The following is a 24,921-nucleotide window of genomic DNA, read 5'->3' as shown; positions in this document are numbered from 1 at the left end:
GTGGGAAGGCCTAGGGGGAGATGACAATTGCCATGAGAGCCGTTGTCCTTCCTTGTCACAGCAACGCAGCCGGGGAGGCGTTACGATCCCTGTTTTACAGAGAAGAAATGTCACTGGCCAGGGTGTCCTGTTTGTTGCTCTCTGACCCCAGCACGCCTCTCTTTGCAACACAATGTTTTTAATAAAGTAGAGGAACCGTATTATTTGGGGGCTGGAAAGCCATCTAGTCCCATCTGTTGTTCCACACTGCCCTTAACCCAGAGATCATCCACCTCAATCTTGAACCCTTCCAGGGATGGGAAGCTCATTATCTATCATGATAACTTCCCTTTCCAACTCAGGCAGCTCTAACCACTAAGAAAGTCCTTCCTTTTAGGGAACTCAAATGTGTCTCAGTCTTGTGCTGATTGCTCCTGTAAGGTTCATAGAGAGTGTCCTACCCTCACTAGAACTAGCAGGGAAGAATCCACCAGGATCTGGGCTGAACTTGAGGGCAAGGGGCAAAGGGCCAGATTTTCAGGTGACCTCTTGGCTGCCACACTGATTTCCCTGTGAGGTCTGGGTGGCTCTTTCAGTCCCAGCCTCAGCGTGGCCTCCTCTCTCTGCAGAATAGGGAGGAGGCTTTTCTGTTCCCTGCCTGCACACCCGTGCATCTGACCTCAGAATGAAGTCAGCCCCTTGGTAAGCACAGGAGGAAAGGTCAGAACTCTGGGGCCTCCAGATGCTCCACTTTGGCCCACAGTGTGTGCCAGTGCCTGATCTGACCTCCCAGGTCCTCTAGCTGTCTGCCCACCACCCTCTAGAGCAAACACTCGGCACTGGCCAGCTGGCCCCCTCACTGCTGCCAGCCAGGCCAGGTACATGTTCACAAGTTCCCTCTGTCCCTTCTTCCCTATCCTCACCCCGCCCAAGCCAGGGATTAACAACAGGGGCATCTTTAATGTGAATTGAATCAAGGCTTTACATCTGACTCCTAAAGTTTATAGAGAATCCAGGAATAACTTTGAAGAGACCACAAAGCAACATGAGACAAATCGCTAGAACATTTTCTTTTTTTACTTTATTTTTGGCTGCGTTGGGTCTTCGTTGCTGCACGCGGCCTTTCTCTAGTTGCAGTGAGCGGGGGCTACTCTTTGTTGCGGTGCACGAGCTTCTCGTTGCGGTGGGTTCTCTTGTTGCGGAGCACGGGCTCTAGGCGCGCGGGCTCAGTAGTTGTGGCACACAGGCTCAGTAGTTGTGGCTCGCGGGCTCTAGAGAACAGGCTCAGTAGTTGTGGCACACGGGCTTAGCTGCTCCGCGGCATGTGGGATCTTCCCAGACCAGGGCTCGAACCCGTGTCCCCTGCATTGGCAGGCGGATTCTTAACCACTGCACCACCAGGGAAGCCCCTAGAACATTTTCTAAGACAACTGATTTGATGTCTTTAAGAAGTCAGTGTCACTAAAAAAAAAAAAAGTGATGGGAGTGTTCTAGATTTAAAGGAGTCAAAAGAGAGATCACAACCAAATGAAATACATGGGAGCAACACAGCTCCCAATCCTGATTCAAAATATGGAATAGCTGTAAAAGGCATTTTGAAGAATTTTGAATATTGGCTGGGTATTAGACGGTATTGAAGAATTGTTGTTCATTTTCTTAGGAGTGGTAATAGTGATGTGCTCATGTAGGAAATCGTCCTCCTTTGTAGGAAATGTGTGCTGACTTAATAAAGGGGCAGGAGTCATCACGTTGGCAACTTCCTTTCAAACAATTCCACAAAACTAAAAAAACCGAAAGAAGTAGGTACATAAAGGAACGTGTCAACATGTTAAGGATGATGAACCCAGGTGGTGGGTGATGATTGTACCACGCTCTCAACTATTTTTGCATTTTGAAGTATTTTATAATAAGAAGTTGGAGAGAACATAATATGGTCTGCAGGGTCAGAACAGGTTCCAGTGAATCCTGTGCCTGCTCACTGTCTGAACTTGGGCTGGGTCTGTTTCCCACCCTGTGCAACAAGGACAGTCATCATTCCCACCTCGCAGGGGACTGTGCACAGTGCCTGGTGCTCTGTCAGTGTCCCGTGCTGGCAGATGGCCCCTCCTCCATGAAGCCCACCCTGACCCCCCCTTCCCTGACCTCTCACTACCGTAAACTTGTCAAGCATCCATTTCATCTCCTCCGTTGGCTTGTAAGATATTTGAAAGTGGAGTCCGTGTCTGATGCTTTCCAGATACCTCTCAGTAGATTGGGCCCACGGGAGCAGCAGTGATATATTTTTGTTTGTTTGTTTGTTTGTTTTTGCGGTACACGGGCCTCTCACTGTTGTGGCCTCTCCCGTTGCGGAGCACAGGCTCCAGATGCGCAGGCTCAGCGGCCATGGCTCACGGGCCCAGCCGCTCCGCGGCATGTGGGATCCTCCCGGACCGGGCACGAACCCGTGTCCTCCGCATCGGCAGGCGGAGTCTCAACCACTGCGCCACCAGGGAAGCCCAGCAGTGATATCTTATCTTGAATGAGACCTTGTACCTACATATCTCATTTTGACTCTTAAAGTAACCAGATAAAGTCAGGAATTATGGGTCTCATTTTAGAATATCTCAGGGAGGCAAAGTGTCTTCCCAAGGCTAGTAGGAGTTAGAATGGGGAGTGAAAACCCAGGACTGCAGACTCCCGGTCCAGCGCTCTGCCAGGCATGCTCACTGTGGCTTCAAGAGGGGTGAAGGTGCAGGCCCAGTGATAAGGGCCCCCTGGCCTCCTTCCCCCAGCCCTTCCAAAGGTCCAGCGGAGAGGTCAGCCTCAGCCTACCAGCCAATGGGGAGAGGCCAGCGCCGGGCTTGCTGAGAGACGCTCTCTGTTTTTCCTAGGATGCAGGCTGGGGCTGATCCCCACAGAGTTCTCTCTGCTGGACCTTTGAGAGGGCAGTCAGATTCAACTCAGGCCCTGAAGGCTAAGGTTGGGCTGGACAGAGAAGAGAGCGAAGGCATTCCAGGCCAGAACTGCACCAACAAGGAAAAAGAGGTTGGAATGAGCAGGCTCACCACCTCCTTTGTCTTCAGAGGGAACTGTGGAATCTAGAATGTTCTACCTGAAAGAGACAGAGTGATCTCCAATACTCCCATATCAGACAGAACTTCTGCCGGGACCATGTACCACCGAGACTGTATTTTTCATGCTGTATTTTTCTTTGAATTAATTCATTACTTTTAAACTTAGCTTTCTTAGCACTAATACCTGTGAAATCATGGACTTGGCATGCAAGTTATATTTTTTCTAATGCAAATTAAAAATAAATATGTAACTACTAAAATTTAAAACTTCATCTCTGTACCATGTAAAGGAACCATGAGTGACCGCCTGGGACCACACTCGGGGCATCACTGATATAATCCTGATGAGGAATCTGTCAGAAGAGGATAGTCTCAGGTCACACAGCCAGAAATGACCAACCAGGCTCCCATCCAGTGCACTTGCCTCTCCAGCAGGACTTTGTTCTGAACAGTCTTGGGCAGAACTCGGCAGAGAGGGGAGAAGGCAGGAGGAAAAGGGGTACAGAGTGGGCAGAGGCTGGGAGGTGGGGAGGAGTGGAGAGTAGGGCGGCTGGCCCTGCGGCGTGGAGAGTGGCCTGGGGGATTGGAGAAGGTGGGTGGAGGCCCAGAGAGCTGGCCGGAAGAGGGCTTGCCTGAAGAATCCCTGGGATTCTCCTCATTGGATCTGAACTTCTTCCTTCAATACAGAGGCCTTTGTGGCTGAGCTCCTGGCTTTATTTAAATCAGATGCAAAGTTTTGTTTTCAGTCAAATTCCCAGGGTTGGTTTCCTGATTCTGTGGTGGTATTTCCTTTTGTCTTCTGCCCCTTGGAAATTTCATCTGAAGAAATTTCTGTCCTGAGATGGGGTGGGAGACTCAAGGCATATCAGGAGATTTGGCAGGAAGGGGAGAGGATGGATAATGGCGAAGTCGGGCCAGAAGGATGTTCATTTAATAAAGCGCTTATTGAGCGCCTACTGAATGCCAGGCCCCGGCTGGGAACTTGCCATAGCTCATTGAGCTTGGATGCGTGTCTGCCAGGAGAGCACCGACTTGAGCTCCCTCTGCCGTGACGCCCATTCGTAGGGCTTCCCCATAGGAGGCGCCATCCTACCACAAAGCTGAACTCCACGGTGGGCTGCCCATTCTGTCCTCCACACACCCCCACATGCACATCTGTGTATCTGTGTTCTCCACTGTGCACAGCATGGGACACTCATGCAGTAGGTTGGACCCTGTGTCATGGTTGGTGGGTGGTGAGGGGTAGAGAGGGGTACCATTCCATCCTCTAGAACAGGGGCTCTCAAACCTCGGCGTATTTCTATCTCACTCTGGGGCAGGGAAGCTGGATTAAAATGCCTCTTTCTGGGCCCCATTCCCAAAATATTGGATTTAGTAGGTCTGGATTGGGACCCAGGAATCGACATTTCTAACAAATGATGTAGGAGGTTGAGAAACCTCCCCCATCCCGGATGATTTTGATACAGGTGATCTGTGGGCCACACACTGAGAAACCTTGCTCCAAAGGGTAATCTGGCATAAGGGTCTCAGATTTCCAATCAGGAGACCTGTGTTCATGACCCTACTCATTAGCTGTGTGGCCTTGGACAAATTACTTTACCTCTCTGGGCCTGGTGGTGATGATGATGATGCTTATAATGATGATGGTGATGATGTATAGGACCAAGAGATTTCTGAGGGTGTACTTGTGGGTTAGAAGCCCTAGAGAGAATCAGAGGAGCGTATGATAATGGGTGGTCATTTGCCTTGCTGCCCGTGAAGGGGCTGTCTTCCTCCCCCGCCCCTCATCATTAGAATTGTTCTCTCTCTTTGTGAACACCCAGCCTCCTCTGTCTGCACGTCCCATACTAAATTAAGCACAGTTTCTGACACGCAAGAGGCAGCCCAGACATGTTATTGGATGGATGGTCTGCTCTATCACGTGGCACGTCCCTTGAGAGTGAAAGGATCCTCCATCCTTTCTGGAAGGTGGTGTGGACGTGTATACGGAAAGCAGGAAGTGTGTGGATGCCCTCATGCCAGTCTTTGCTCTTGTGGGACTTTATTGAAAGAGTAAGTCCTCCAGCACAGGGCCAGGCACCCGATTCTTGGAGGTTCCTTCCCCTCTCCCCGCATCCTGAGGGCAGGTACTGGGCCTTCCTCACCTCCTGCATCCCTGAGACCTCCCGCATGTGCCCAGCTCAGCCCTTCGGGATGCAGTCCCCGGCCTGACCCTTGTCTCTTCTGGCCCCTCACAGATGTCCTGGCGTCCGCAATACCGCAGCTCCAAGTTCCGGAACGTCTACGGGAAGGTGGCCAACCGGGAGCACTGCTTCGACGGGATCCCCATCACCAAGAATGTGCATGATAACCATTTTTGCGCCGTCAACGCCCGCTTCCTGGCCATTGTCACTGAGAGCGCGGGAGGTGGCTCCTTCCTCGTCATCCCCCTGGAACAGGTAGGCACCCGTACCTCCGTAGGCCTGATTGCAGCCCCAGGGTGGAGAGAAGCCCTGCTTGGTCACTGTTGGGCCTGTTGCCCCTGTTTCTCTCTGACCCTCACCTCTTACTTTCTCATCGCGTGTCCAGTGGCTGTGCCTTCCCCAAGGCTTTCCCCGAGGGTCACCAGAGCAAGTGTAGGTGGGGGACCTGAGCAATATCCAAGGAGAGAACAAGTACATCCAGGAGACCTGAGATCTGTTCCCAGAACTTCCCCAACTTGGACAAGTCACTTGCTTTGGGGTACATGGGGTTCCCATTAACCCCAAGGGACTGGATCGTCTGACCTCCAAGGCCAGACCCAACTCTACAATTCTGCATCCTGGGTGTCCTTTGGTTTGGAGCTGGAGGGGATAAAGACCCAGCATAGTCACACTGGGTGTCTGCAAAAATGACACACTCATTAAAAATAACATTTCAAACTCTTCATTGAGGGGCTAGAAATAATTTACCTTCTCCCTCATCCCCCACCTCCTCTCTAAAAGCTTCTTCCCTTCTGTGACTGCCTTCGAGAATATAGCAAATTAAATGTGCGGAGCCTAGATCATGAAATTTTGCAGCTTTGCCATTCAGGCAGAGTCCCCGGAGGCCCGTGGGAGGTCACGTGCCTCCAGGAAAGTGCTCGCTGTCAGCCCCGCTTGTTTATGGCTGAGCTCTCCCTCCCCGGCCTGACTCATCACTCCCACCCTCCACCAAACTCGGGGAGAGGAGGAGGTACATGCCCAAGGAAGCCTCGAAACCCTCCATCAGCTGGTGGTGGAGGATGGATTTTTCCAGTCTCACCTGCCCACAGTGGGGGAGCACAGTTTTGGGAAAGCCTTAGGCCAGACCCTCCCTTCCACTAAAGGGGGCAGCTGCGGTGACAGGGACTCAGAGCCTGATACATAGAGAGGTCGGAGGAGCTGTGGACTTGGGAACAGGAAGTCTGGGTTCTATTTGGGCTCTGCCACTCACCAGGAGCGTGACCTTGGGCGTGTCACTTAACCCCTCTGCACCTTATTTTCTGTAATGGTAAAGTGGGCATCTTAAACCCCCTTCCACCTACATAGCGATGTTGGCATCAAGGAGGGTAATGGACAGAAAGCTCTCCGAGAACCAAACTACATGGTAAAGATGTTTTGGTGCTTTCTTGGAGTGTCATCAGCTCTGCTTGTCAACTTTGCAGATGCCCACAACAGCTCTATCTCATTGGGAAGGATTCTGAAATGTAGCTTGCCTCCCCTCCTGAACCAGGTGGGCTCAGATATCTGTCCACTTGGGAACCAGCTTAGCTCCAGCTGCAGCAGGCAGGCCTACAGGTCCCCAGCAATGCATGAGCTGGTTCTTACTGGGGCTCAAGCCCATTGCCGGCACCCTGCCATACTCCACTACATGGATTACAAAGGTCAACAGTCAATGCCTCATACCATAACAAAAATTAATTCCAGATGGATTGAAGATCTAAATATTAAGAAATAAAAAGAAAAGCTGCAAGTGTATTAGAGGGAAATGGAGAGTATTTTTAAAATCATGCAACAAGAAAAGGCTTCCTAAGCCAGATGAGAATCCATAAAACCATAAAGGAAATGATTAATAGATTAGAATAAATTTAGAATAAAAGTTTTAAAGTCAGTTTTTGTACTCTAGTGAGACATGTAAGCAAAATTGAAAGGCAAGCCACGTAATTGAGGCAAGCCAATATTTGCAATATATGACAGACAAAAGATGCTTGTCCAGAATATATAAAGAGTTAAGAAAAATCAATAAGAAAAAGGACCCAATAGAAAATGGGCAAGGGATATGAATAAGCAATTCATAGAAGACAAAATGTAACTTTTAGCCTACTAAGTAGAAAAAGGTTTAAAAGAATCATAATCTTTGGTTTTGCCAAAGATGTCAGAGGGCAGGCACTCACGTACACTCTCAGGACATTTGGTATATTTACATCTTACTCTTGGTGAGGTGTAAATGAAGGTAACTTGTCAATATCTATTAACATTTAAAGATGCGTGTCCATTGACCCAGCAATTCCACTTCTAGGAATCTGTTCTACAGAAGTACTCTCAAGTATATATTTTTGAAAGTCTGCAGCATTTTTGTACTCAACTTTTTTACAAACATCATTTTTTATTGTTTCCTACCTACAGAAATAAAATTTCTCTCTCAAATTGCTTAAAGTTTCTAAATTCCTCTCAGTTTCTGTAATGGTACCAAAGAGTTTCACACCATCCATAGCACTGCTCTAGAATATGATCAGCTTCTTTTTTTTTTTTTTTTTTTTTTTGCGGTACTCGGGCCTCTCACTGTTGTGGCCTCTCCCGTTGTGGAGCACAGGCTCTGGACGCGCAGGCTCAGTGGTCATGGCTCACGGGCCCAGCCGCTCCGCGCGGCATGTGGGATCTTCCCGGACCGGGGCACGAACCTGTGTCCCCTGCATCGGCAGGCGGACTCTCGACCACTGCGCCACCAGGGAAGCCCTGATCAGCTTTTGTAACCACTTCATAGACAGTAGAAAAAAAAGGACTCTTTACAGAGCGTAAGTCTTGCTCTCTATGCCAACATATGTATCTGTACACATATATATATATTCAACGTGCACATAGCCTTTCAACTTTATTTGTTCACATCCTGTGATACATTTTGTTTAATTTGATTAATAATGGACTAATAGTGCTGGCTCACCCTTCCAGCTGGCTTCTGTTGTTTTCTCTCATTCCAGGAAATTTTCACTTTACGTAGGTACTCGATGATTTGTGCGGCGCTTTTATAGTAGTGAAAATTGGAAGCAACTCATTTCAATAAGGAAATGGGTGAACAAATTAGGGGCCATCCACAGAAAGGGGTGCTATTCAGTCAGCAAAGGGGATGGTGTAGAGTAGTTGTTCTCAAGTGTTCAGCCTCAGAATCACTTTACGCTCTTAAACATTTTTGAGAACCCCAAAGAGCTTTTGCTTATATGGCTATATCTATTAATATTTAGCATATTCAAAATAAAAATGAAGGAATTTCAGGGAATTCCCTGGCAGTCCAGTGGTTAGGATTCTGCACTTTCACTTCAGAGGGCCCGTATTCAATCCCTGCTTGGGGAAATAAGATCCCACAAGCCGCAAAAAAAAAAAAAGGAATTTCAAAAATATGCATTTGTTAATTCACCTAATAATAAACCCATTTTACATACTCCCAAAAAACATATTTTTATGAAAAATAATTATATTTTCCAAAAAAAAAAAAATGAGAAGAATGACATTTGCAAATCTCTTTAAATTAGTCTGGCTTAATAAAAGATGGCTGGATTTGCATATCTGCTTCTACATTCAGCCTGTTGCAATATCACACATCATACAGCCTCTGGAAAACTCCACTGTACAGTCCTGAGAGAATGAGTGAAAAGGCAAATAATGTCTTGTATTATTATGAAAATAGTTTTAACCCAACGGACTCCCTGAAAAAGCCTTGGGGATCTCCAAGGGTTCCCAGACAATACTTTTAGAACCACTGATGCAGGGGAATATTTAATGAGAGAAAAATTTATCACCCATTGTTAACTGAGGGAAAAAAGAGGTAAAATCCGATTAATCCCGTTGAAAAATATCTATCTAGCCATCCACCTATTTGGAAAAGACACCTAATGTTGGTTTTTTTTTTTTTTTGGCTGCGTTGGGTCTTGGTTGCTGCGTTCAGGCTTTCTCTAGTTGTGGCGAGCGGGGGCTACTCTTTGTTGCGGTGTGCGAGCTTCTCATTGCAGTTGCTTGTTGCAGAGCATGGGCTCTAGGTGCGTGGGCTTCAGTAGTTGCAGCACACGGGACCAGTTGCTCCGCACCATATGGGATCTTTCCAGACCAGGTATCGAACCTGTGACCCCTGCATTGGCAGGCGGATTCTTTTTTTTTTTTTTCAATGCTTATTTTATTTACTTATTTATTTTAAAAAACATCTTTATTGGAGTATAATTGCTTTACAATGGTGTGTTAATTTCTGCTTTATAACAAAGTGAATCAGTTATACATATACATATGTCCGCATATCTCTTCCCTCTTGCATCTCCCTTCCTATCCCACCACTCTAGGTGGTCACAGAGCACAGAGCTGATCTCCCTGTGCTATGCGGCTGCTTCCCACTAGCTATCTATTTTACGTTTGATAGTGTATATATGTCCATGCCACTCTCTCACTTTGTCCCAGCTTACCTTTCCCCCTCCCCGTATCCTTAACTCCATTCTCTAGTAGGTCTGTGTGTTTATTCTCGTCTTGCCCCTAGGTTCTTCATGACCTTTTTTTTTTTTTTAGATTCCATATATATGTGTTAGCATACGGTATTTGTTTTTTTCTTTCTGACTTACTTCACTCTGTAGGACAGACTCTAGATCCATCCACCTCACTACAAATAACTCAAATTCGTTTCCTTTTATGACTGAGTAACATTCCATTGTATATATGTGCCACATCTTCTTTATCCATTCATCTGTCGATGAACACTCAGATTGCTTCCATGTCCTGGCTATTGAAAATAGAGCTGCAATGAACATTTTGGTACATGACTCTCTTTGATTTATGTTTTTCTCAGGGTATATGCCCAGTAGTGGGATTGCTGGGTCATATGGTAGTTCTATTTGTAGTTTTTTAAGGAACCTCCATACTGTTCTCCATAGTGGCTGTATCAATTTACATTCCCACCAACAGGGCAAGAGGGTTCCCTTTTCTCCACACCCTCTCCAGCATTTATTGTTTCTAGATTTCTTGATGATGGCCATGCTGACTGGTGTGAGATGATATCTCATTGTAGTTTGATTTGCATTTCTCTAATGATTAATGATGTTGAGCATTCTTTAATGTGTTTGTTGGCAATCTGTATATCTTCTTTGGAGAAATGTCTATTTAGGTCTTCTGCCCATTTTTGCATTGGGTTGTTTGTTTTTTTGATATTGAGCTGCATGAGCTGCTTCTAAATTTTGGAGATTAATCCTTTGTCAGTTGCTTCATTTGCAAATATTTTCTCCCATTCAGAGTGTTGTCTTTTTGTCTTGTTTATGGTTTCCCTTGCTGTGCAAAAGCTTTTAAGTTTCATTAGGTCCCATTTGTTTATTTTTGTTTTTATTTCCATTTCCCTAGGAGGTGGGTCAAAAAGGATCTTGCTGTGATTTGTGTCATAGAGTGTTCTGCCTATGTTTTCCTCTAACAGTTTGATAGTGTCTGGCCTTACATTTAGATCTTTAATCCGTTTTGAGTTTATTTTTGTGTATGGTGTTAGGGAGTGTTCTAATTTCATTCTTTTACATGTAGCTGTCCAGTTTCCCTAACACCACTTATTGAAGAGGCTGTCTTTTCTCCACTATATATTCTTGCCTCATTTATCAAAGATAAGGTGACCATATGTGTGTGGATTTACCTCTGGGGTTTCTATCCTGTTCCATTGATCTATCTTTCTGTTTTTGTGCCAGTACCATACTGTCTTGATTACTGTAGCTTTGTAGTATAGTCTGAAGCCAGGGAACCTGATTCCTCCAGCTCTATTTTTCTTTCTCAAGATTGCTTTGGCTATTCGGGGTCTTTTGTGTTTCCATACAAATTGTGAAATTTTTTGTTCTAGTTCTGTGAAAAATGCCAGTGGTAGTTTCATAGGGATTGCATTGAATCTGTAGATTGCTTTGGGTAGTATAGTCATTTTCACAATGTTGATTCTTCCAATCCAAGAACATGGTATATCTCTCCATCTATTTGTGTCATCTTTAATTTCTTTCATCAGTGTCTTATAATTTTCTGCATACAGCTCTTTTGTCTCCTTAGGTAGGTTTACTCCTAGATATTTTATTCTTTTCGTGGCAATGGTAAATGGGAGTGTTTTCTTAATTTCACTTTCAGATTTTTCATCATTAGTGTATAGGAATGCAAGAGATTTCTGTGCATTAATTTTGTATCCTGCTACTTTACCAAATTCATTGATTAAGCTCTAGTAGTTTTCTGGTAGCATCTTTAGGATTCTCTATGTATAGTATCATGTAATCTGCAAACAGTGACAGCTTTACTTCTTCTTTTTCGATTTGGATTCCTTTTATTTCTTTTTCTTCTCTGATTGCTGTGGCTAAAACTTCCAAAACTATGTTGAATAAGAGTGGTGACAGTGGGCAACCTTGTCTTGTTCCTGATCTTAGTGGAAATGCTTTCAGTTTTTCACCATTGAGGACGATGTTGGCTGTGGGTTTGTCATATATGGCCTTTATTATGTTGAGGTTAAGTTCCCTCTATGCCTACTTTCTGGAGTGTTTTTATCTAAATGGGTGTTGAATTTTGTCAAAAGCTTTCTCTGCATCTATTGAGATGATCATATGGTTTTTCTCCTTCAATTTGTTAATATGGTTTATCACATTGATTGATTTGCGTATATTGAAGAATCCAGAATTGCATTCCTGGGATAAACCCCACTTGATCATGGTGTACGATCCTTTTAATGTGCTGCTGGATTCTGTTTGCTAGTATTTTGTTGAGGATTTTTGCATCTATGTTCATCAGTGATATTGGCCTGTAGTTTTCTTTCTTTGTGGCATCTTTGTCTAGTTTTGGTATCAGGTTGATGGTGGCCTCGTAGAATGAGTTTCAGAGTGTTCCTCCCTCTGCTATATTTTGGAAGAGTTTGAGAAGGATAGGTGTTAGCTTTTCTCTAAATGTTTGATAGAATTCGGCAGGAGGATTTTTTTTTTTTTTTTTTTTTTGGCGATACGCGACGCGGGCCTCTCACTGCTGTGGCCTCTCCCATTGCGGAGCACAGGTTCCAGACACACAGGCTCAGCGGCCATGGCTCACGGGCCCAGCCGCTCCGCGGCATGTGGGATCTTCCCGGACCGGGACACGAACCTGTGTCCCCTGCATCGGCAGGTGGACTCTCAACCACTGTGCCACCAGGTAAGCCCAGGCAGGCGGATTCTTAACCACTGCGCCACCAGGGAAGTCCCACATTTAATGTTAAAAGGGGTTATCTCTGAGTATTGGGATCATGAGCGCTCTTTCATTTTCTTCTTTTTCCTTAACTATATTATCTAAATGTTTTTTAGATGAACACTTAATGTTTTATACTTTAGAAAAAAAAAAGAAATAAAAGCAATTTGTTGACATGAAGAGGGAACCTGTGAGGTTTCAGAGAACAAATAACCCAGAGGAGGGGCTCAGTTCAGCACTCATTTGATGTATATGACAAATGTTTTCTTCCAGAGGAACACGTGCTTCTGAGCTGGCTGGAGAAAATGCTAGCAAGATACAAGTACCCAGAGTGAGGGTGAAGGGCTGGAGGGTAGGCGCAAGGCAGCTCCTGGATCTGAACAGTTCCTTTAGTCTGAGGCAGGACCCTGATGTCTGAGACTCTGCAGAACAGGGTCCTGCCCCCAGAGAGGGGCTGCTTAGGAATCAGGCCGACTTTTACCTTCCCCTGCTGCCTCGGCCAGGGCTGTCAGTGTCCTGCCCTCTGTGGTCAGGGCTGAGCACACTGTTGTGGGCTGGCTGGTCTTGGGGATAGAGGGGGGGCAGCAACAAACAGCAATAACAATAATGCCAAGTTCAGGACCCTCAGTGTCTGTCAGCAGGAGAGATGAGCTGTTCCACATTGGTCGGTTTTCTAGGAAGAAGGTTATATTATTTTAGCTCCAGTTTTTTTTTTTTCCCTCCGTTTAGATAGAAATCTCTCTAGAAACAGTTTCCTGTATTATTCAACACAGACACAGGAAAGATTTTGGCCATATCTTGGTGAGTCCTAATCATTGCTTAGAGCGTCACTCATGAGCTGTGAACTCGCAGTGGCACGCTTTTGTCCCTGCACTGCTTGGATCCAGACTCTTTTCCTGGGCAACCAGAAGGCCACAGAGCACTGTCTGCTTTTGTAGTTCTTTTCTGAATTTTTGGCCGTCTACTGTCAAATGTCCTTCCCATTCCTTTCTTGCTTCTCTGAGAGGTTTGGGGCAGATGAGAATAGCAAGCCCGGCACCCCCAAATCCCTGCCCGAGGCCGAGCCCGAGGCTGACTTTTCCAAGAACTTTTCTTCCTTTGTTCAGTTTCCCTTAAAGCCAGCTTGCCTGAGACTTCAAAGGGTAGGAAGCATGCCCACAACAACTACAAGCTATGCTGATGCCTTGCCTTTGTACAGCACTCCAGTCCAAGAAACTCCGTCTTCATCAATCCTCTTGGGGCGTTTGGTAGAGCCATTTTACAGCTGGGGAAACAGGCTGCAGAGCTGCCAGAAACCAGTTCACTTATTTCTGAACCCGCGACTCTTTCCACTGCCTGTGACGCTGGGGGATGGATAAGTTCTGGCCGGGCCGGCAGATCTCGAAGGAGTGGATTTGTCTTTCCTGGGGCTCTTGTTCAGGCCGGTTTTTTCCCTGGTTAACATTCAGCCGCCAGCTCTCTCCTCTCTGGAGTGGAATGTTAAGCTGCAGATGGGGGAGCAATCAGCACCCTGATTGCCTGGCACAGCTGGAGGGGCCTTATGAATATTCCAGAGACCAGGCGCGGTGCCCAGAGGCCTGATTAATGACTTGGGCCTCCCCAGGTACACGGCCCCTTTCCTGCTGCACTCCATCAGGGCCGCCTGCCTGCCGCGTCTACATCTAGACCACAAGAAGGCCGAAGCTGGAAGGCGAGCTTGGCGTGCCTAAGCTTTAGCCAGCTACCTACTACCTCCCTGGCACCTAGGAGAAAGGAAAGAAACCTGGCGTGGACATCAGGGATCTGGGTTTTCCCCGTAACCCAGCAGTCCTCAGCCCTGGTTGTCCACTAGAATCACCTTGGGAGCTTTTGAGGGTGTAACATACCAGCTCTTTTTGAATCTTACCTCAAGTCCCATGATGAAAGTACAGTTATTTTTCCCATTTTATAGATGAAAATATTGAGCCTTGGAGAAGTCAGGTGACTCCTTGGGGACTGTACAGCACACAAGTGGCAGAATTTAAGGCCAGGGCTCCCCCAGCCACATGCCAGCCCACTTTACAGAGGGTTAGGGAGAGGCGTGTCTCCAGATGTGCCTTGTATTATTATTACTGTCATTTGAATGTCTCCACATGTCCAAGGATTTCCTTGAACATTAATTCAACCAGTACTTTATGAGCTCCTGTGATGTGCTGATGCCTCACGTGTCCATCTTTTTTGGAAGCCATGAGAGCAGATATTTCCTAGACGGTGGGGAAGCTTCCTCTCTGAAGGACGGAAGCAACAATTTTAGTCAGCAAGGAGAGGTGAGGGAAGGCGTCCTGGAACAGGGGACCATGCAAGAGAGCATTACTCCTTCAGTCATGGGGCGTGCACTGGGCACCCAGTCCCGTGCCAGGCACTGGGGACCCAAGTAGCATCAGACCTTGTCTCTGAAATGTGTAGGGGGCATCCCATTGGTGGGCCAGGCAGCTGGGAGTTCCCTATAGGGTCCTGCCCATGTCTTGTTCAAGGAACCAACTCCATGGTGCGTGGAGGGAGCTATGGAACAGGACCATCTTAACTGCTTCCTGCCAGTGTTCAAAATGATGGGCGTTATTGCATTCTCCAGAAACTAGAGTCCCTGGTTAACTTACGTTCAGATTTAACTTCATATAATGCAAATAACCCAATTCTGGGATTGGGATGCTGGACTTGGTCTCCAGAGAGGGGTCACTCCTACTCCCTGTGTAAGCCTTATGGCTTCCACTTTCCCCCTTCATGTCTGCTTAGTCTCAACAACCTGGTGGTGGAACATTTACCCCTGGGTCTTGGGGATGGGATGCTGTATTGTCCTCTCCCAACCGAATCAATGTGGCCTCCTCTTGCTTCTTCCCCTGTCTGTGGTATTCAAGGGTAGAGGCCTAACCAGGGCTGAGCAGTTGCTCCTGGTCTCCCCAGCCCTGCAGGGGTGGGTGGTGGAGCTGGGCCGCAGCAGAAATGGTAGCAAAATTCCACAAGGCATCTCAGTGAGGAGAGCAGAGCCCTGGAGCAGGAGAGCAGCACAGGACGGTGCTAAGAGATCAGGCTCTAAAAGCAAACAGACCTTGCTGGAATCTCTGCCTTGCCACTTAGTTACTGTGTGACCTTAGGTGAGTCACTTAACCTTCACGTGCCCTAGTTTTCCTATGTGCAAAATGATGGGGTTGGACCACATGATCTCTAGAGTTCAATTTAGCTCTCACAATTCTGTTCCCTTCTGACATCATCTTATGCAAATAGGTCCTCATTCGTGTGCTGGTGGGCACTGTGAAGAGTGTAAGAATGGCTCCATCTCATCCCACAAGGCCCAGCTCAGATGAGGCCAGCTCCATGAAGCTTTCCCCATCCCAGTACCCATCGGAGGCATTTTGTGTCTATCGCTTAGAGTGCTGTCTACATGCTTACTTCTTTTCTAGATGGTTATTCCATCTATCTGTCCATCTACCCACCCACTCATCCATCCAGCTATCCATCCACTCACCTATCCATCCATCCACTCACCTATCCATCCATCCACTCACCTATCCATCCATCTACCCACCCACCCACCCATCCATCCATCCACCGACCCACTCGCTCACCCATCCATCTTACAAATGTTTATTGAGTACCTGCTCTTTCAATCGCAGTTCTAGAATTGGGGATGCCACAGTAAATAAGACCAGTCCAGTTAGCTGCCTTGATTAGACTGAGAGCCCCCGAGAGTGGGGACATGTCTGATTTGTACAGGGCCTGCACACAGTAGGTGCTCAGCAACTGGGCACTGGGCTGACGTGAGGCCAGGTCCCAGAGGCACTGTGCCACATCTACCCAGCCGGAGTTTTCTCTTTGCTGGTCCTGGGAGCCCCTTCCCTCCAGGCTCCAGGGACAATGTGGTGTCCTACAGGGGCTTCCCGGACTGAAGAGGGGCTGCATCCTCCCCTTAAAGCCCTTAGAACAGTATTGCCCTACCTAGCTGCTCTGGAACTAACCCGGATGTTGGCAGACCTGTTCGCTCCATGACTCACAGTACGTTGGAGGCCTAATATTAAAAAGAGGAGGGGAAAAGTGCCCAGCTCAGTGCTGAAGGCTGTAATCAAACCAGACTTCTTTGCTCACCCAGAGCCTTGGCTTCCACTCCAGATTTCTGTAACACTCCCTCCCCATCACTCCCCACAGTCAGCACTGGGCCTCTCCATCCTCTCTCCCGTAAAAAAGTCCCAGACCGTCATCCCTGCTCCCCTCTGCAGAGAGGTCTCCCCTCTCCAGAAGAATTCAGAGAGCCTTTTCCAATTCCATCTTTCAGATCTTCCCTCAATCGTTCTTTGTTCTTCAAGCTGCCTTCTGCTTGGTGCAATTTGCATCTCAAAGCCTGTGACAGCGTGCGTGTATATATACAGTAAGTGACTTTGGGAAAGGGGGAGAAGGCACTGGAAAGAGAGAGAAGTCTCAACTGCATTGCGTTCGGCTGAGGCGTGAGATTGACACCCTGGCTTGATGTTCTTCCCTTTTTTGGAAGAACAATTTCTTATTTTTGAGAAAATGAAGGCAAGCGTTTCCGCAGAAGGGGAAGTGTCGCTCCCTGGTTTTATTCCTCGGTTATGGGATGAGGTGCTGTCTCTGGATTGGAGGTACATGGGCCAGGGATACAGCCTGGCTGGTGGATATCCTGGGGAGTCAAAGAGTCCATCCCTCTGCCTCAGGGCCTGGGCCTCTGCTAGCTTCATTCTTCTCTTTCCTAGCAGAGCCAGTGAAGCTGGAAGTAATAGGGCCTGGTCCCCTAGGACCATGAACTCCGGCCACGTGCCCTCACTCTGACCGCAGGTACCATCCTGGATTCCAAACCCGCTTGACAGTTAGCTTGCTCTGCTCCCCGTTTTCCCTCTAACGGAGACCCCGGTACCTTTAGAAATCAAAGCTCCATCCCTTAGCTGGAAACCCCTGGGCATGTAACCTCTCTGTGCCTCACTTCCTCTGTTTGTGACATAATAATGGTACTTGTTTCCCAGGTAGCTGCGATGATTAAATAAGGTGCGGTATCAAGCACTTAGCACATAACCTGGCGTGGAGTGTGTGCTCGGTAACTAGAAACTATCGTGATGCCGAGGGCTTCGCCCATCCCCTCCCCTTCCTCAGTCCACTCAGGCCCAGAAATAGCCCTTGGGCACCTGCGCCCACAGTCAGCAAGCGGGGAGGCTTGTCTTTGGCCTTCCTACCAGACAACCCCCTGAGCATTCCTAGCAGTGAACCGCCACCCTGCTCTAGGAAGGTGCCTAGAGCCCTCCAGAGGGGCACACGGATGGAATGTACCAGGCTGAGTGCCCAGAGGAAGGGAATTAGGGGAGGGGACTCGCCTGCTTTGGGGCCCAATCATGTACCTCTAAGTCAGCCTGCCTGCTTGTCGGGAGTCCTCGTCTCCGCCAGGGTTAAAAGAGATAAGGGATGCATATCGTGTCTGGTATACAGCCAGTACTCAATAAACCTGCGCTGTACTGCTTCTATTATTACAACTACTATAATAAGCTCCAGGTTGGTGGTGGGGAAGGGAACTGGGAACAGGGGCTCTCTGGAATCCAGCTGGCTCGGATGTGAGGCACAGGCCTGTGGGGTGGGCATGGGTGTGAGATTCTGTGCCCTGAGCCTGAGGCCACACGATCCTCACAGCCCACGCCCACCTCTCCAGTGCTCCAATTCCAGTCTTACGTGGTCACTATTCCAAGCACCTTGTTGTACCCAGGAGAAATCCTGGCCCCAAGGAGAAGGGTCTTATCCAACTCTCTCTAGCATGCGTGAACGCCCTCAGTGCCCTTACCCAGGAATCCTTGCACTCAGCTGCTCCTGAGTATAGAATCAGACCTACTGAAGTGTTGGTGATGACAGTGGCTTCCTTTACCAGGGGATTTTTCACTTGGTTAAGGTTAGATGAGTTTTAAGGAGACCAAACGCTTGAGACCCAAAGGAACGTGTTGCTAACAGTGGAATTTCACCGACAGCAGGGGGAGCTGTCCACACAGGGCAGCCATCCCCGTGCCCTGTCCTGTCAGGCCTGAGGCTGTAGTTTCAGAAGCTCCCTCCTCCTTGGTCCATGGACTCCCACACTTCAGGGAGCAGAAGTGGTATAGGGCTCAGGAGGGGCACAGGAAGTGGAACTAAGGTGGACTAGCTTGAAGCAGAGCATCTCCCTGGGGGCCAGTGGGGCCCTGAGGCCTTGGCCAAGACCCCTACTATTTGGTCATCTTTTGGCAGCTTCCAGAACGATGAGTCTGTGTTTGCCTCAGAAACTCCAGTTCTGATTTAGGCCTTAGGCAGTTCCTTTTCAGGATGGCCTTCCTCAAGTCCCTCCCCAACTTCCATCCCCATCCCAAGGCTCCTAAAGGGCCAGGCCACCTTGATTGGGAGGCAGGATGGGGTGAGATAGGTCACAGCACTCAGCCTCTTAAGACAGGAGACTGCTGTGTGACATCAGCTAGCATGATGCTAGCCTGTCCTCCCCACTTTCCATTCTATTCAGCCAAGACCTTGCTTTTAGTTACTAAGCAACCTGTGCCTAAGTTTCCAAGTGGGTCATCCCTCAAGTGAACACCAGAGGGGGAAGGTATGGGTGGCAGTGCTTAGAACTCTGCATTTTATAGATGGAGACACTGAGGCCGAAAGAGGTCAATGGACTTGGTCAAGGTCGCGTAGCTAGTTACAGCCCCATGTGTCAGATGATCAGTTCGGGCAGCAGACCCTCAGGATCCCATTCCTCCACCACCACCGCCACCAAGAGAAGCACCCAGGCAGCAGCAGCAACACCTTAGGGACTTTTTGTGAGAGGCTCCCATCTACCCAGACAGGGAAGCCATATGCCCAATGAGGAGGCACAAAGGCTCTGGCCTTGGTCTATCTGGATTCAAGTCCCAGCTCTACCATTTACCAGCCATGTACTTTGGGCAAGTGACCTAACTCTTCTGTGCCTCTGTTTTCTCATCTGCAAAATGGGAGAAATACTAGTCTCTTTTAACCCTCCTCCCCAAGGGCGTTCTGAGGATTCAGTGAGGTGTTACATAAAGCCTGGAAGGATGCCTGGCACAGAGCAAGCCTCTCTCTATGTGTGGGCTTCCTCACACATAGAGACACACATTGGGACACCAGCCAGCCCTGCCCCCATCCCCAGGCTTACTCCGTTATCTCAACTTCTGAGGGCAGTAGGCGTAGTTTAGAAAAGCCTATGGACCCATTCACATAACAAAGTTTTTAAGTACATAAAATAAAATATACAGGATTACAAAGGAAACCAATTCCATTGAAATTTAGTTATCAAAATATATACCAAAATTGTGATATAGTAGTCAGTGTGCTTTTATATTAATGCATTAAATAGCATGATCAAGCAGACAGCATAATCAGTACTGTAATTTCAAAGCAGTGATGAGTATAAACAATATTTGAGATAGCAGTAACAGGGCGAGGTGATCCGAAAATATCTATGACGTCTATTGATGAAAAAGTTACAGGTTCAGCTAATGCTTCTGTGGTCTGTTACCTCATTTATAAACAAAGGACATACTAAATTTCATTTAGAAGCTAGTGAAAATATAGATGTGATTTTCCTCCTAGCCAAGCTCATAGACCTCTTAAAGGGTCTATGGACCCAGGTTGAAGACCGCTGAAATAAAATTGCAGGCAGATTATAATTGTCTGAAATCAAGACAAGCAGAAGTGCTCTGGTGGAAGCTTGGTGGGGAGGGGGCAATGCAACCTGCCTGAGCACCCCTGTGAGGTACCCCACATCCTACACTTTGCTGGCAGTGGGGAAGCCTGACTTCTCTGCCTGGTTCTTTGTAACCTTGGGCAAGTCCCATTGCCTCTCTGGGCCTCAGTTTCCCCATCTGTGAAATGAGATGTCGAACCCATTGTCGTTTGAGGTCTTTCTTGTCCAGCTCTCGTGTTCTGGTGGTCTGTGTTTCTCCTCCCCTGGAGACAAAGGCCTCAGAAGCATGTGTCTGCAGGAGCCCTGGACCAGGGAGAGGGAACAGCTGGGGCCAGGCTGGCCAGCTCCCAATTGTTCAAGAGAGGAGGAGGAGGATATGCATGGTTCTCTCCAAAGTGACAGCTGGGTGAGCCTGGCTGGGGGCTTCATCCTCGCCTGCCATCTGTGCCTCCTTCCTGCAGTCGGTGGAGGGGTGGGGGTGGGAGGGGTGGGGGAGGGATGGGGGGGCGGCAGTTGGGAATTGTGGATGGGGCCCCAGGCCAAATAGCAACCTGGGTGGGAGGGGGAGGGGCTGCCTGAGAAAGAGCCAGGGAAGAGCCCGGTTGCTTGCTCTGGGGTGCTTAACTCTTTCCATCCTCCCTTTTCCCACCGTCTCTTCCAGAGTTCTGGAGAGGGGAAGATACACAGCCGTGGTCCCAGTTAGGCTACTTCATGGCTGTGTGACCTTGGACAAGTTACTTAACCTTTCTGAGCTTTACTTTCCTCCTCTGTCCAATAGACATAATTCCTAAGACTCCTCATTGGGATGGGAACAAGGTTTAAATAACACAGGGTAGATCAAGTACCCCAACACAGTCCTGACAGTGGTAGGCACTTCCCTGTGGGCTCAGTGCTACCAGCCATCCCAGAGGGCTTGCGCCTGAGACAGTGAAAGCCCCTGCTGATTGGAATGCAACACTGAGGCTGTGGTGAGGCTGGACATAAAGGTCTATACGTGCTGTCACCTCCCCAGGCATGGGGGACTTGACTTTCTCTCCTCCACACCTTTGCTCTAGCTCTTCCCCACTCTGGGCGGCCCTTTCTCACCAATAACCACATATAGAAAATCTTACCTACTTAGAATAACATCTATTTACAAGTATTTCTTTTCAGATAGGTAAAAATCTCCATATAGTTTAAACTTCAAAAGCAAAGGACATACAGTGAAAAGTGTGCCTCTCATACTTAGCTTCCACTTACTCAGTTTGTCTACCAGGAGGCAACCAGTGCTCAGTTTCTCAAATGTCTTTCCTGAAATATGTATATATATTCATACACACATATTCCTTTTCACACAATGACGGCACGGTACTTATGTTGTTCTCTACGTATCTTGCTTTTTTGTGTGGAATTATATATATTGGAGAGCTTTCCACATCAAATACAGAAAGTTTCCTCATCCATTTTTACAGCTACACAGTGTTCCCTTGTTTGGACGCACCATCATTTGTTGAGCCACGTATTGCCCGCTAATGACTATCTAGATTGTTTCCAAACTTCACTGTCACAAACAGTGCTGCAGAGAAGAATTGTGGACATGCCTTGTTTCATATAACTGTAGAATAAATTTCTAGAAATTGAACTGATGGTTCTAGAGGTATGTACTTTCTCCCAGGAAACACACACACACACACACACACACACACACACACACACACACACAGGAGAATTTCTTCCTGACATTGTAGTAGGCAAAGATTGTTCAATAGGACACAAAAAACAATAATTATAAAAACAACTGATAAATTGGACCGTATCAAAATTAAAAAACGTTTGCTTATCAAAAGATACCATGAAGAAAGTGAAAAGGCAAACCACAGACATAGGGGCAACATTTGCAATGCATATACATGAGGAATTTAAAAATGTTAAAAAAAAAAAGGGGTGGGCGGAAGACTTAAATGGGCATTGCATGAAAGTGGACCTCCAAATGGCCAATAAGCCTATGAAAAGCTGCTACTTTCTCAGAGTAGTTTTAATTAGCATACTTTTATCAAGACTGAGGCTGAAACTCTCTTTATTTGTTTAACACCTATTTGCTCTTCATTTTTGTATAAATTGTTTATCTCCATGCAGTGCCCATTGTTGCTCACTAGGAAAATGCAAATCAAAACCGTGAGTTATATTACTATACACACACCAGAATGGCCAAAATTTGGAAGACTGACAATGTTAAGTGTTGATGAGGAGCAACTGGAACTCTCGTACTTTGCTGGTGGGAGGGTAAAATGTTACAGCCACTTTGGAAAACTGTTCCGCAGTGTCTAAAAAAGTTAAGCAAATGTCCATCCTATGACCAAGCAGTCCCATTCATAGGCTTACACCCAAGAAAAATGAGTACGTATATCCACGAAAAAAAAAAAGACTTGTAGAAGGATGTCCGTAGCAGCTTTTTTCATAATAGCCCTAAACTAGAAACAACCCAAGCCTCCCTCAGCCGGATAAACAAATTGTGAAAGATTTATAAAATAGAACAGTACACAGCAGTAAAAAAGAATAACTCCTAATACCCACAGCAGCAATGACGGATCTTTAAAACATGTTGAGCAGAAGAAGCCAGACACAAAACAATACACACTGTATGATTTCATTTATGCAAAGTTCAGAAATAGGCAAAATTGATCTGTGATGTTGGAAGTCAGAATAGTGGTTGCATTTTGAGTTGGCATGAGGACACGTTTAGGGTGATAGAAATCTTGATTGCAGTAGTACTTACGTGAGTATGTACTTATGTACAAATTTAAGAAGTTATATAGCTGAGATCTCAGTATTTTATTGGATATAAATATACCATAGTTCAAATTTTCAAGTTGGGGGGAAAAGGTATGTGCTTTTGAAATTTTGATAGACATTTGACAAAATTGTCTTTCACTGAGGTTGTAACAATTTATATTCTCACCAGCAAAGTATACATTTCCCTACCCCCTTGAAAATGGAATATTACCATACTTTAAAAATTTTTGCCAAGATGGTGAGTGGGAAACTTTCTCAGAGTAGCTTCAGTGAATATCTTATCAAAAACGGGGTTGATATATCTTTATATGTTTAAAATCTATTTGCATTTCCTCTTTGTGTGAATTGTCTATCCATATCCTTTACCCATTTTTTCTGTAGGATGACTGATTCCTTTCTTATTGATTTTAAAAGTTCTTTATATATTAGGGAAATTAGCCCCTTTTTTAGGATATGAGTTGCAAATATACCTTTCAAATGGCGCTTTTTGCACTGGAGATTTCCTCTTTGAAATTTCAAGAAGTCTAATTTACCAGTCTTTTGTCTTTTCTGGATCTTGGACCATGGTTAGAAAGTCCTTTCCTTCTCTGAGGTTATAAGGTAGTCTTCCTACCAGGCCTTCCGATACTCTGATAATTTCATTTTTCTATTTAAATCTTTGCTTCATTTGAAGTTTATCTTGGTGTAAAGTATGAGGTATAGATTCAACTTAATTTTTTTCCAGGTGGTTATCCAGTTGTCTTAATACCGCTTAATGAAAAATCCATCTTTCCTCTGCTGATTTGAAATGCAGTTTTTACTACACTCTACGTTTCTGCATGTATTTGGGTTTATTTATGGACTGTCCATTCTTTTCTACGGATCTGTCTCTCTATTCATGTACCAGTACCACAGTGCTGTGTTACTAAGGCTTTATAATGTGTTTTAATATCATTAAGGCTAGTCATCATTCATCATGATCTTTTCTCAAATGTTAGCTGACCCTTGTTGCCTGTTTATTTTAGTATTTAATTTTAGAATCTGCTTATATAGATACAAAAAACCCTCTTGTTCTTACCAGGACTATGTTCAATTCATAGAATAAATTAAAGAGAGTGGACAGCCTTCTAATGTTGAGTTCATCTATGAACATAGTTTACTTGTTCTAGTCTCTTGTGGCCTTTTGTAGTGTGTTAAAATTTTTCCTAGATCTTATACATAAGGTCTTATACATAGATCTTATATATTTCTTGTTATACATATTTAGCTTTTCTCCTTGCTATAGTAAATTTTTTATCCCACCATGTTTCTAAATTTGCTGATAGTTTACAGTAGTTTTTCAGTGGTTCTCTTGGTTGTCTAGGGGTGCTATCTTATCACTTGTGAGTAGTGATAATTTTACCTATTTATTTATTATCTTTATACCTCTAGTATCTTTTTCTTTTCTAATTACTTTGGCTAGTACCTCCAGGAAAGTGTTAAATAATAGTGGTGTCTCATTCCTAACTTTGATGGCAAAATGTCCCATGTTTATCCATTAGATACTTTGGGTTGGGAAAGATAGCTTTTTTCTGCCAACATTTTATTATGCAACTTTTCAAACATACATCAAAGTTTAAATAGTTCTGCAGTGAACACCACCTAGATTCTACCATTAACAGCTTACTCTACTTGCCAAAACTGGGTGCCCCATTGGTTTGAGGTAGGGAAGGGGCTTCAGACAGAGAATTCCTTGGGGATATTCTGTCCCACTGGCACAAGACCTGGCATATGCCAAGTCATCAGATGATGCTCAGACGTACTGAAAGTGAAGTAGGAGGGAGCTGAGATCTTAGGACGTGAGCTGGGTGGGGTGATGCTCATGTCAAAGGCAAAGGATGACAGCCTCCCCTATCCCCCAGTGTTCGAACTTACAGGACCCAGGGAGAGGGTGATAGCATTTCCAAGGGACCGTCTCTTTCCTGACAGCTGGTGGGAATTTCCTTTCTTCCTTTCTTTCTCCAACCCCTGCTCCTGCCCAGCTAACCCCTCCTGTCTGAGCCACAGACAAAGAAAGGGAAATGGCCTGAGAAGGTGCCTC

General features: G+C 46.3%; 1 protein-coding gene across 2 annotated transcripts in view; it reads left to right on the top strand.

Moving 5' to 3' along the window:
• Nucleotides 1-24,921, top strand: part of CORO2B (coronin 2B) — a 139,252-nt gene that overhangs the window by 62,792 nt on the left and 51,539 nt on the right. The window contains exons 1-2 of one of the 2 annotated variants that reach the window (XM_060005704.1): nucleotides 5,067-5,084; nucleotides 5,270-5,470. In XM_060005704.1, coding sequence (XP_059861687.1) covers nucleotides 5,270-5,470 — 201 coding nt within the window. In that variant the 5' untranslated portion in view covers nucleotides 5,067-5,084. Of the gene's footprint in view, nucleotides 1-5,066; nucleotides 5,085-5,269; nucleotides 5,471-24,921 lie in introns of those variants that run through there. The other variant, XM_060005705.1, reaches the window with a different exon arrangement.

This window comes from Delphinus delphis, chromosome 2 (genome assembly GCF_949987515.2).
Source record: "Delphinus delphis chromosome 2, mDelDel1.2, whole genome shotgun sequence".
Taxonomy (NCBI): Eukaryota; Metazoa; Chordata; class Mammalia; order Artiodactyla; family Delphinidae; genus Delphinus; species Delphinus delphis.
The sequence above is the reverse complement of the archived record's forward strand: the minus strand, read 5'-3'. Positions and strand labels throughout refer to the sequence as shown.